The sequence below is a fragment of the Salvia miltiorrhiza genome, chromosome 1 (genome assembly GCF_028751815.1).
Source record: "Salvia miltiorrhiza cultivar Shanhuang (shh) chromosome 1, IMPLAD_Smil_shh, whole genome shotgun sequence".
NCBI lineage: Eukaryota > Viridiplantae > Streptophyta > Magnoliopsida > Lamiales > Lamiaceae > Salvia > Salvia miltiorrhiza.
Window position 1 is genome coordinate 53,995,771 of NC_080387.1, and position 13,192 is coordinate 54,008,962.

At 33.5% G+C, this 13,192-nt stretch overlaps 1 protein-coding gene, 1 long non-coding RNA gene and 3 other non-coding genes across 6 annotated transcripts; all 5 read right to left on the reverse strand.

Annotated features, from left to right (window-relative positions):
* Positions 1–1,032: 1,032 nt before the first annotated feature.
* On the reverse strand, positions 1,033–1,154 carry LOC131007450 (small nucleolar RNA SNORD14). The gene has a single exon (XR_009096149.1). It is a non-coding gene; the product is annotated as a small nucleolar RNA SNORD14 (small nucleolar RNA).
* Positions 1,155–1,208: 54 nt separating this feature from the next.
* LOC131007422 (small nucleolar RNA snoR99) lies at positions 1,209–1,306 on the reverse strand. Its single transcript, XR_009096123.1, has one exon. It is a non-coding gene; the product is annotated as a small nucleolar RNA snoR99 (small nucleolar RNA).
* A 99-nt stretch (positions 1,307–1,405) lies between these two features.
* Positions 1,406–1,529, reverse strand: LOC131007452 (small nucleolar RNA SNORD14). The gene has a single exon (XR_009096151.1). It is a non-coding gene; the product is annotated as a small nucleolar RNA SNORD14 (small nucleolar RNA).
* A 631-nt stretch (positions 1,530–2,160) lies between these two features.
* LOC130994341 (uncharacterized) lies at positions 2,161–4,823 on the reverse strand. Of its 2 annotated transcripts, XM_057919390.1 has the most exons (3): positions 4,341–4,823; positions 3,847–3,927; positions 2,161–2,701 (listed from the first exon to the last, which is right to left on the reverse strand). In XM_057919390.1, exons 1-3 carry the CDS (start codon positions 4,497–4,499, stop codon positions 2,327–2,329), a joined length of 615 nt encoding a protein of 204 aa, XP_057775373.1. In that variant the 5' UTR covers positions 4,500–4,823; the 3' UTR covers positions 2,161–2,326. The 2 variants fall into 2 exon arrangements, with proteins under 2 accessions (XP_057775373.1, XP_057775378.1); XM_057919395.1 differs by lacking the exon at positions 3,847–3,927 and having other exon boundaries at positions 4,341–4,724.
* Positions 4,824–9,234: 4,411 nt separating this feature from the next.
* On the reverse strand, positions 9,235–12,184 carry LOC130994663 (uncharacterized). The gene is made up of 3 exons (XR_009091862.1): positions 11,930–12,184; positions 10,130–10,211; positions 9,235–9,531 (listed from the first exon to the last, which is right to left on the reverse strand). It is a non-coding gene; the product is annotated as an uncharacterized LOC130994663 (long non-coding RNA).
* Between the last annotated feature and the right edge of the window lie 1,008 nt (positions 12,185–13,192).

Consider the following 13,192-nt stretch of genomic DNA (forward strand, 5'->3'; position numbering starts at 1 on the left):
ACAAGATAATGAGAAAAAAAGTTGGGAATAAAGTAACTTGTTTTTTTTGAGAACTTATAAGCTCTTAAAACTTATATTTATTGCTTGTAAACTCTTTAGAAGCTTATTTTATCAAATAATTTTAAAAAAACTATAAAATTTTAAATAATTTATAAACTTTTTTAAAAGGCTAATAAACCCAACTAAACACCCTCTAAAACCTACGTGAACATAGACATTTTAGTGGGAGGAGGAGCGATAACCATTAAAGTCTATGTTAAAAACGAAGTATACATCTTTCCTTTGTTCTTTTCGTCCCAATCATTTGTAGGTGGCCGAAAAAAACAAAAAGTAGCAAAATTTAATACCAATAAGTTGGATTTTATTGAAATTTTTATAAAATCATTTCAAATTAATTAAAAAATCGTTCATTAATTGATAATCAAGATATAAATAATAGTCCTAAAGTTGTAAAGTTATTTAAAGGAATTGAAAATTTTACTATTACATTTGATCAGGTTGCTTGTTTTTCTTAATTGTATAAAAAGTAGTAAAATTTGATACCAATAAGTTTTATTGGAATATCTATAAAACCATTGCAAATTAATTAAAAAATCGTGCATTAATTGATAATCAAGATCAAGATATAAATAATAGTCCTAACGTTGTATAGTTATTTAAAGGAATTGAAAATTTTATTGCATTTGATCAGGTTGCTTGATTTTCTTAATTGTTTCATATTTTGTCGTTACATATGCACTACTTTGTTTTGATCGTTCCATAATTAAGATAAACTACACCAATTTGAAAAATAAAAATTCCCACTAAATTAAATTTTTCCCAACCAATTTAAGTTTTTTACTTTTTCACTGCTTTTATTTTAATTTTGCCTAAAAGATAAAATTCAAAAAAAAAATCATACTACTACTTTTTTCTATTTTTTTAAGTCAAATACATTAGGTATCTTAATTTCATAATTCAACATTCTATCGTGCGCTCGCAAAAGATTAGATTCGCAAAGAAACAAAAATACAAATATATAATGATATGGAAGATCTCAGACATCCAAGGAAGGAGAAAAGCTTCAGAAGCTCTCAAGCCCGGCGAAGGCGAAAGCTCTCAGGCGGCCACTGCGAATGTTTTGAGAAACAGCCTTAAGTTTATCATCACCGATCAATCCATATTCAAACTTTCCTCAAATCAAATTTGACAATGATATAAATTAAACGAAATATCCATCCAATTATGGCCAGCAAATTACGGATGAAAAATGCTGACAAAGTGAAGGACGGTTGAATTTGAGGGACGCATTCATCCCTCAAAACATTACTTTAATTGCGAGAGGGGGAAAAGTTTTGTCCCTAATCTAAATCGAATCAGCCATGGAAAAAAAAGCTCAAAAGCTCAAAAAATAGAGAGATTAAAGAGCCTCACACATCCAAGGAAGGATTGAAGCAACAGAAACTCTCAAGCCCGGCTAAGGCGAAAGTTATCAGGCGGCCGCTGCGAATGTTTTGAGAAACCAGCCTTAGATTTCTTCATCACTGACACAAACAAATAATCCAAATCCTAAAGAAAAAAAAACATATGCGAAATCTTGGAAGCGATTGATCACAGAAATGATGAACGAAACCTAATCTAATGTGAGGAGCGTGATTGATTTGAATCGATCCGAGCTAGAGAGAGATGAGAGTGGAGGTAAATGGGGATAAATATATATAGAGAGAGAAAGAGATTAGGGTTTCTTGTGGTGGAAGAATGTGGCAGTTCGGGCCTAGTACAATATGGGCCGGAGTATTTTTTAAGTACTGTTATTTTATTCAATGATGTCGAAATGTTGTTAAACAGTTTAAAATATTTAAGACTATGCTAGGATTTTTCTAATTTTTTGAGGAGAGAATAAGCAAAGATTAACTAAATGCAATATCTTCGAAAATGTAGCCTAAATTATTAGAAAACTAGAACTATTTATATTGTTTATTCTGTTTTAATTTTCGATCACCAAAATTATGCATCTATGATTCTATGTTGTTGGTATGAGAAGCCCATTGTGATTTAAGTTGGCCCAACACACAAAATTCCCCAAATTTTGTGTAAATTTTATATGGTTTTCGAATTCAATAATGTTCGACACGACAGACCAAGACAAGAGGAACAAATCACAAGATTTGCAGTAATGAATAAATATCAGCACGAAAAGAAACCTCCAATATCAAGAGAATTTCACTTACACTTTCATTCAACCATGTGCACACTTTTGAGTTAGTATCATCAATTCCTTAACTACAATTTGCTGTCTTGTTTGCCCTCTAGAGGGCGTTCTTGACTCTCTAGAGGGCAGATGAATCTAGTAAGGTGAGTCGTGGCCAGGGCTGTCGGCATGCATCTCCATCGATGTATCGTTAGAGCTAGGGGGGTTAGGATCTCTGGTTTGGTTGCCACTACAATCATTGCTGCGTGTAGCGTTGTTTCCATACTGACCGCCCTGCGACAGGTGGTAGTGCTGGAGGCTCCGACGTACAGGACTGGAGAGGGCGTTAGAGAATACTGTGTTTTTAGTTTGGTCCGAGTTGCCAGAGCGCAATCCTTGTCCAGCAGCTGAAGGGCCGAATACGTTTGATACTGGGATTCCTGTCTGAGTTGATAGCATTGCAGTTTGAGAAGGTTGCTGATTGAGGAGCGGCAAAGATGGAGTCTCCTCCATCCCAAAATCGAGTTCGTTCTGCAAAATTTTCGAAATTACTGTGAGATTAGAGCTGAATGGTGCAGAATTAAGGAGGTAGAATATAGAAGAGTGCTGCAATATAGCAGCAATTGAAATATAGGAGCAAAGTAACATGATACATCATAGATTTTGCCACAATTGTAGAGTGATAACTTCACACAGCTTTTGAGTATCCTTTCATTGAAAAAAGTTAACATATTGTTTACCTAAGGCTCATGTACAAACCACGAAACATGTGCAAAATAAATGTAGGCATTGAGATGTGACAATTTTTATTAGACCCCATTTATCGTACCAGTCAATATGCAGAGCTCCTAACTCAAGGATAACATCCACCTTTGTTCTCTATTCTAAAACACTTGCGCTTGTAGTGCCAAAAGCAAAACAAAAGGAAGGGATGGGGAAGAAAAAAGAGGAAGAAAGGAGCGAAATGGAAACAAAAAACAAAATGAATGAGAAAAAAAAATGATGAGCCAAGAGGTAAAATTGAATAGATGTTTAATAACCATAAAATGAATTCCTGGATCACTTGAAATTCAGTTTCCACAAATTGTAGTGCATTTATCTGGAAATCGATGTACAGTGGAAATGTGATGACCTACATAACATTCTAATAAAGAATAGGTAAGCTTCCCACATCCGTATGTCGCCATTTCCCCATAACCAACAACCAACCAATACTAATTTCTCAAAGTCTTTTATCACATGAGTTTCTAGTTATTTAAAAAGTGTCCTAGTGCAGGTTAAGGAAAGATCCAAAACTTCGCTGAAAAGTGAATATGTTAATTGCAGGCCTTGTAGTTAGCTGAAAATTCAGGATTCTTCGACAAAGATGAAACATCATAGACTCTGACTCAATCTAACAGGAAACTAACGAGACTAATTGAAACCCCTGTGGTTTTCACTTATGCAATGATAAGTTAACAAAATTGAGTTAAAGACAATTCAAACAAACAGAATTTCAACACACTCGAAAACAAATTATTCATTCGACAACATACATTACAAACCAACAGAGCTAAAGAGCAACACTAGACAAGGAAGAGTCGAAAAATGTCATTGAACCCAACTTCACACATCATGTAATGTTCGCAAAAAAGCTTACGCAGTCACAGTTTTAATCATATAGAGAAAGAAGAGACCTGCACATAGGCGAGTATATCACCGGGCATCACTCTAATACCATTTTCTTGCTGCCTTAAAAGCCAGCTATAAAGCTTCTCCTACAACCGCAAAACAGATTAAAATGAGTCAAAAACAAGGCAAATCCTAAAAACACCCAAAAGCAGAACTCAAAGTCAACTGTTCTATACTTGGACACTATCCACGTATATAGAGAAAAACGAGATATTTCAGACGTCAATTTAACAACAAGAGCTCCACAAAAAAATATAATTGAGCTGAAGATGCACATAGATCGAAATTGTCACATAAACAAAGCAATCAATTTCCAGAAGCTCAAACATCATAAATATATATATAGATACATATATATTACAATATCAATCATCATTTCAAGTCTCAAGCCAAAATTATCTACTCCGTCAACTCAATCGCTCACGCCAAACAACCATCAAATCAAATTACCGAACAAAACGACACTGAAAGGGGTAGGTAAGAGGACGGGGCAACGAACCATGGCGTGGCGTTCGCCGGCGTGGAAGGAGAGGCGCTGGTGGTTGACGGCCTGGGAGTAGAGCTGCGAGAGGGAGTTGGCGGCGCCGCAGAAAGCGGTGTACATGCCCCGATCCACCTCGTCCAGTCGCGTCGCGTCGGATTTCCTCTTCTTCGCCATTGGCAAGAGAAACGCAAAACGATAAAAAATGAAAAACTCCGAAACGGAAATTGGAATATTTGTTCTTGGCTTGGATTGTGCGGAAAGAAAACCCTAAGAGTGGTGGACGGTCAGTACGCGTTGTGTATGTGTGTGTGTTTTTGGGTGAAAAATTAAATTGATAATTGGCGTGGTTTCGATTCCAATGAGGAAGGTGAAATGGAGAAGGAAACCGCAGATTTTTATATGCGGTGGGGGTGCTCCATTTCGTGCTTCTGCGCTGCCAGGTGGCTTTTCTTTTTTGCTTTCTGCTTTTTGCTTTTTCTTTTCTTTTAATTCCACCTATCAAATGGACTACTACTTGCTGCTCGTTTCTTTATTATACTCTCTTCGTCAAATTAAATTTACTTCACTATATATTTTCAACGTTCCAAATAAGTCTATCTTATTAAGTTAAACCTTTTTTAACTAAAAATTAAATAATTAATTGTATTTTATGGCCCTAACTTTATAGGCATAAAATGGCTCGAACTTTTAATAAAAAATAAAAGGGTAAGTGGTATATAAATACATGAATTTTATTCATTTTTTGGTATTTAATATAAACTTTAAATCCTAAGTATGAATACATGAACTTACTCACTTTTTCGTATTAAACATGAAGTTTAAAATTTAGTTATAAATACATAAAATTTAAACTAATTCACTTTTTTACTTATTTTTTATTTTTTTTTTCAAATTAAAGCTGATTTCGAATGCATGAATCTTGACGTGGACAATTGACATATGACGAGCTTGCAGAAGCGCACGATGAGGAACTCATCGATGTTGTCTGTGAAATCACCAAATTTCAATGAACGAAATTCTAAATTTAGCCTTTTGGTTGACGAAATTAGCTTTATGAAATCTCCAAATCTTAAAGACAAAATTGTCTTTCTGAGTTTGTGAAATTTGTAAACAAAATTTTATCGTTCACTTTCATATTTAGTTTTTGGTTATTCCTCTAACCAAAAATAACGTCGTCGTATCCCAATGCCGAATTGTCCACGTCAAGATTCAAGTATTTCAAATCAACTTTAACTTGGGAAAAATGAAAAAACGAGTCAAAAATTGAATAAGTTTAAATTTCATGTATTTATAACTAAATTTTAAATTTCATGTTAAATACCCAAAAAGTGAGTAAGTTCATATATTTATAACTAGGATTTAAAGTTTATGTTAAATACCAAAAAGTGAGTAAGTTCATGTATTTATACACCAATTACCTAAATTAAAATAAATTGCTTGAGATACAAAAATGGCCTAAACTTTGAAGTAATTTGTAAATATGGCTCAAACTTTGAATTTACAAAAATCGTAAATAGCTCAAACTTTCATCACCACAAAAGCTAACTTGAATTATGATGACGTAGAAAGCACAAAGTTGGTATGAAAATTATGTAAAAAATCTTAGTTCACTTGGTGAATTCCCATAATGCAAACAAAATATAAAGAATTCTCTTTTCATATGAACCCTTACTTCGCATGAACAGTTTTATTTTCTTTCGCGAAAAAATTATGTTGTCATGCTCGTGAGAATTCAATGAATAAGTTATAAAATAATGGCTGGTCTTTCTTGTTGAAGAATATATTCAACACAAATTCTTCTTATATCTCTGCGTAATTAGGATTTTATGAATCCGAAGTTTTAAAAAATAGTGTTGTCAAAAATATTTTGCAAGATAAAAATTATTTATGAGAGAGTAGGATTGTATGAGAAGAGAAATATTATATTTTGTTAGGAATATAAAGTGAATTTAGAATTTAAGCATAAGTTTTACGTCAAATTCGGGCTTTTCACATTGTCATAATTCGAGTCCGAAAGTGTGAGCTCATACAATTTTTAACTTTTATGGAAATTGAGGTAATTTTTTGTATTTAATTAATAATGTTTGTGCTATTTTTACAAATGACATCAAAATTTATGCTATTTTTTGAATTTTGGATCATTTTTACAAATAACTCTAAAATGCATGTCAGATTTTCATATTTTTCAAAGTTCATGTTATATTTACAAATGATTTTAAAATTCAAATTATTTTTGTATATTTTAAAATTTAGGCCAATTTTATAAATATCTCCAAACTTCATGCCATAAACTACCATTATCTCAAATATATATATCATACTATTATTTTAATGAAACAGGTAAAATATTATTTATGATGTTGGTTATGGAGAAAGTAGTAAGCATTAGTGAAGCATTATCTAACTTTTGCACTCCACCATCATTATAAGTTTTAATGGAATATTATTTTGAGTTTATAATTAAGATACTTATCATACCATGATTTTTTTTTGTTTGGGGCTCTTTTCGTTTCAATAATTTTGGCACATTTTTTTTTTGAGTTGTCTCAATAATATTGATATATTTTTATTTTGAGACATAATTAAATACTAATTAAAATCTACTAAATATGTGGATCACTATCTTTATTAAAAAGTCAAACAACTTTGATAAATGATCATTAATTTACAATTATTTTTTCTTAAACACGTGGACTATCACCTTTACTCCACTAATTTAATCTATCTATCTATATATATCTATATATCTATATATAAAAGCTCAACCATTAACATAAATAGTAAGTCATATTTTCCCGCCAATATCATTTTACTATTTTTAGAATTAATTTTTTTATTGTAATTTTTAGAAAATATATAGATAATTTTCTATCTATATATCTATCTATCTATCTATATATATATATATATAGAAGCACAACCACTTTCAAAAATAGTAATTTATATTTTCCAGCCAAAAATCACCTTACTATTTATGGATATAATTTTTTGTTTCTAATTTTTTTTATTCATTTCGTCTACTCTAGATTATACAGATATTTGTTTGTTATAATTTTTTCTATTGATATAATTTATCACATTTTCATAGTTTTTTCAAAATAAAATGTATGCAATTTCAGTAAATTTAAATGATGTGCTAATACAAAATTAAACTCTTCAATCTACTTTTATTTTTTATTTTCAAAGAAAAATCGATAATGGTTCTCCATTAAGTCATTTTCATAGTTTCTAGGTTGTATTATTATTTTATCTAAATACAAATTTTAAAATTTAACTATATATTCACTAAAAATAAAGAAGTGCATTAAATATAATATATTACCACTCACATACACATGCACGCGCGCACACAAATACACACACACACACACACACACACACACACACATATATATATATATATATATATATATATATATTAGTACTGTATATATTTCAGTATAAATTTTGTATAAGTTATTTTTAATATAATGTGTATATATTATATCATTTTTAATTTTGCCATGTATGGTTTTGATTTGGACGAAATTAAAATTCAGTGTATTTTTATCACAACTTTATATAGTTGAAAAAATACTAAAATTCACTAATAATTTGTGGATTTACAGTCAATTAACGCCTCAAAAAAATATGTTGTGAAATCCAAATCAGTAAAAAGTAATTAACAGTTTCAAAAACCCTTTCAAGACTAATAGAAAACCCTTTTCTGAATTTTCAGTTTATTTATTTATCTATTTATATTCGAATTTTTAGTTTATTTATTTTCCAGTTTATTTATTTATTTTCTGAATTTCAGTTTATTTATTTATTTTCTAAATTTTTAGTTTATTTAATTAAAGTGTAAAAAAAAGAATAAATAAATAGCTTATGAAAAAAAAAACTTTAAGTCAAGGCATTAAAATAATGTCAAATAGCTAGTGAAAGATTAGTAAAAGTAATCACAATACATTAACACTACCCTTTTAGTCTTTTACACCACATTTTTCAGCTTTCTTAGTTTCCGTGCCGACCACCAAATGGGAAGTTGATTGGTGAACAGAGGGAGTATTTTGGTGGAAAATTTAAATAGATAATAATAATCATTAGATAAAAAGGTTTTGTCAAGATCTTAGTCAATTATTTGATAAGCCTCAAACTATAAAAGGGTTTCATCTTCATTTTAATGCTGCTATCCTTATTTGAGCTATTTTATATAAAAATATAAGCAATTTATAGAATTTTATTTTCTAAATATAATATTCTAAAAATATAATTTTTTTACTATTTTAATTAAATAGGTATCACCGTGCATCGCACGGGAATAATACTAGTTCTTCTTAATACTCATGCCCAAAAGAAATAGGTCAAGATTAATGGGACAAAGGGAGTATAAAATATAGTATTATTTTTTATAAATTAAAAATCTAAAAATATTATACAAATTGGGGTGATTCTGTATTCCACCAAGAAAGGTAGTATATTTAATACAAATCATTATCATAATTGTTATTTACTTTATATAATCTCAATACACCATAATAAACAACATACTATTATATTTTATAGATATTTTAATGCATTATACCAAACATGATATTAATATAATTTATAACAAAAAATATATAAGTTAAACATATCACACTTTATCCTATACCACACGCCAGCTTTGACGAGCCGAGATGAACAGGCGGAATTTCTCTCTCTCTTGAACGCGTTTGAGAACAGAGATTTTGGTCATCCTTTCGGCGTCGGCGACGTCTTCTCCGGCGTGTCTGCCAGAGTCACGCGGACGGCCTCCTCCTTTCCGGTGCGGCGCGGACTCTTCTGCTTCTTTGAGATCCGGCGCGACTTGCAGATCCGGCAGTGTCACAGCCCACTATCCCAATGACGGGTTAACCGGGGTTATGACTTGGGGTGAACAATAAGAAATGGAAATGGACAATTACTTAACATTAAAGTATATGGAAATGTCACTCATAGATAAAATGCTAGGATCATATATGATTATTTGGATACTTATAACACATACACATAAATGAGAACTGATTAAGGTGGTTTACCCAATAACACGTGTCACAATTTCATAACATAAAGTTATCCTAATCAAAGTGTTTTGCAGCGGAAAACGTGTGAGATATACATATGAAGATGTATACTCAAGGTTACATTTCTTGAAATGTCAAAGGAACACCCGCTCAACATCATTCCATTCCATCAACTGCTCAACCTGCACATTTAGAAATACATGCAGGGCTGAGTATAAAAATACTCAGTGGGCATAGCCGAAAATACATTCATGCATACATATATAAATTGAACTGCCATAACAGTAACACACAGGGGTTTTCTTAAATGACCTGCGCTTACTAAAATATTTCTTTCATTTTCATAAAGTCGATCGGCCGATCATTTTCCTTCATATGATCCATATCTGTTCCTTTCTGTCACGCGCCGGGAAGGAGGCCTCCTTACCACGGACGCCAAGACCGGTCGCAAGCGACTCGCGGTCTCCATAAGTGTACACGTTAACCCTAGCTAGCGACCTTTGACTAGCATAGGATCCCAATTGGATTTCCTTCAAAGTTGGCGAACCAACACAGATAGGATACATATAAAAACATAAACATTTTTGGCAGTCAATCATTTCATAAACATTTCATTTCATTTCATAAACATTTCATATCATTTCATAAAGAGCCATTTATCATTTGAACTTTTCATAAAACTGAAATTAACAGTTAAAACATATCATGCATATATATTCGTATATGAGGCCTACGTCACGCAGGGGATCTCTATATACGTATAGTAAAAGTAATGCCCACCTGATTAGGCAAAGCCTGAAGATCATAATCACATATAAACCTGTCTTGGGAAAGCAGCGCTAATCCCCCTGGTTCACAAAGCCTACAAAAATTTTATTCTTAATAGGTCTCGTGAAGCTAACTTAAAGTCTTAGTGGGTGCACTTAACTACTATGATTCATCACGCCGGGTTTTCAAAAATTTAATGAATAAATAATTGAAAACTAAACTTCTTGAGTTAAGGACACCAACAATATCCTTACTCGATTTTCTTTAATAATTGGAATTATAATTAAAACCAATTAAATCATAAATACTTTTATTGCAAAATATAATGCAATTTCATGTCATGCTTAGCATATAATAAGTAATTTACTTAAAAATATGTACATAATAATAATTTAATATTATTATGCAAATTAATAAATAAATTAAACTATTTAATAGTTCAATTAATTAATATAAGTATAGTCCATTTAATAAAATAATGCAGTCCATTTAATAAAAAAAAATCAGCACAATCCAAGTAACAAGGCCCAGCTGTTTTAATTAAATAAACTGAGCCCAAATTACTAAATAAAAATCAGCCCAACCAGTTAAAAATAGAAATTCAGTCCAACATAAAAAAATAACCCGGCCCAACTCTCGGCCCAACACCCTAAGCCCAAACCTAGCCCATCATTAAATAAAAGAGACCCAACTGAATAATTAAAGAAAGGCCCATCTAAAATAAATTTGCAGCCCATCTTTAGCTCAAAATAATTAGGCAAAGCCCAAACCTTCCTTCTCTTTTAAAGAAATTACCCACACACACGAAACATATGAACACACACACAAAACACTCAGCGCCGCAGCAGGCACCCTCTCCCCCCTTTCTTCTTCTCCGGCGGCGGCAGCGTCGCCGCCTCCGCCGCCCAACCGCCGTCGCCCTCTTACTTCTCAACCCCTCCTATGTCTCTCTCTTTCTTCCTCTAAATTTCCGACGACAGCCACCACCACCATGGCCGCGACTCCGACCTCTCTCTCTTTCCTGCCGTGACCGGGCAGCAGCGGCACCGCCGCCGTGCCCTGCCTCCCTCCGCTGAACCCACAGCCGCCCATCTCTCTCCACCCCCTCTCTCTCCGGCCGACAGCAGCAGAAGCCGCCGTTGCCAATCCAGCCCCCTGTTCACAGATCTCTCTCTAACTCACAACCATGGTCAAGACTCACACACCCACAAATCGAGACGGTCACCGGGAACCATCTCCCTCGATCTACCTCTCTTTCCACCTCCGGCACCAACGACTCCTCGCCGCCGCTGTGCCTGTACTCCCTCATCTCTCACCGCCTCTGTCTCCCTCTCGGATTCAGGCTCGCCGAGCCCCTGCTCAACTCACCGTCTGCACTTTCCGGCAACCGCAGCGGTGCCACGGCCGCCGCCCTCTTCCCCTGCCTAAATCAGCCACCACCGCCGTCCGTCGACCCTCTCCGGACCCGGCTTACACACCCAACAAACATATAGCATTATTCTTCTTCTTCTCTTCTATTTACCAGTACAGTTTTTTTTAAAAGCATTTATGTAAATGTAAAACTTGTGAAAAGTTATTCCAAAAATTCATGTATGTTTTTCTTTAACATGGGCTGATTTAGTAAAATATACATAAGCTTATATATATATATATATATATATATACACACACACACACGAATATATGAACGATGAAAGCTTTCTGATAGATTAAAGCTTTCTGATAGATTTGTGGAACTAAAATATATCATGCCTGTGAAATTGTATGCTTATAGCTGGAATAAAAATCTGTGAAAAAGTAGTGGGGTAAAACCTTGAATCGGTGATTGTGGTGCTCTGAACTTGAACTCTATGTGCTCCTGTTTGACTGGTTGGCTGATGAAGTTATGAAGCTTCAACTCTCTCTTAAAAAAAATGAAAGTGTATTGGGTGATTGGTGTGAAGTGATGAATAACAAATTTGCTAAGTATAACTATGACGGATGAGCTTTGAGGGTGGGCATGACTGCCTGTACTTTGCAAAAAGGAGGGAGTAGGTGGTTGAGAGAGGGAGTAGGTGGGCGTGTGTTAGGTGAGGGAGAGAAGTAGGTGAGAATAAAATAAAATAAAATAAAAAGTCTTTCGGGTTGTACTATGAAAACTGTAATAATCGTTCAGTGTTTGCTTAAATAAATAGCTCGTGTAGATGCTAAATGCTCAATTTAAATAAATATGAAATGCATAAGAATTTAAATGACTGACTTTTACAAAAAGGATTTTGCAAATCGTTTGTTGGAATTAAAATAAATTCATTTTCTTTATATCCGGCGTGAATCATCTTACTTCTAAATTTCGAAAATAAATTCTAAATTTAACTCAGGGAAACGGGGTATTACATTCCTCCCTCCTTATAAAAATTCCGTCCTCGGAATTGCATATCTGGTATTCTATCTTGTGATACTAGTCATTCGTTTCATTCATCTCTTTTGTGGCCTTTTCCATCCTGTGATGGTTCCACTACATGACGAGAACAATATTATTGCCTCGTAAAACTTGAATCTTGCGATCAAGTATCTGGACTGATTTCTCTTCACAACTTAGGTCCTGACTAGGACTACTTTATCTTGTTTAATCACATGCTTTCTTAATTGCGAGATGCTATACGTATTGTATACATTCACAATGCTTGGTGGCAGAGCCAATTTATAGGCTACAAAGGCCTAACTTATTTAGGATCTCAAAAGGTCCTATATAACTTTCTGAAACGTATAACTCCCTTTGAGGGAGAGACTTTGAGAAAAACTCGATCCCCCAACATTAAATTCTAACTCCGATCGGCGTTTATCGGCGTAAGACTTTTGCCTATCTTGAACTTCTTTAATTCTTTACTTGATGTGGTCGACTTTCTCAATCATCTGCTGGACTAGTTCAGGACCTAACAACATTCTTTCACCCACTTCCTCTTAGTAAAGTGGTGAACTACCTTAATTGTTTCTTTCGTCCTAAGTCACCTTCTCAGATTTGACTAGGGAATTCTAACATCAAACTTTTCTCATCATCTTGGTAACTTTCACTTAAAGATTAATGGCACTCCTGTC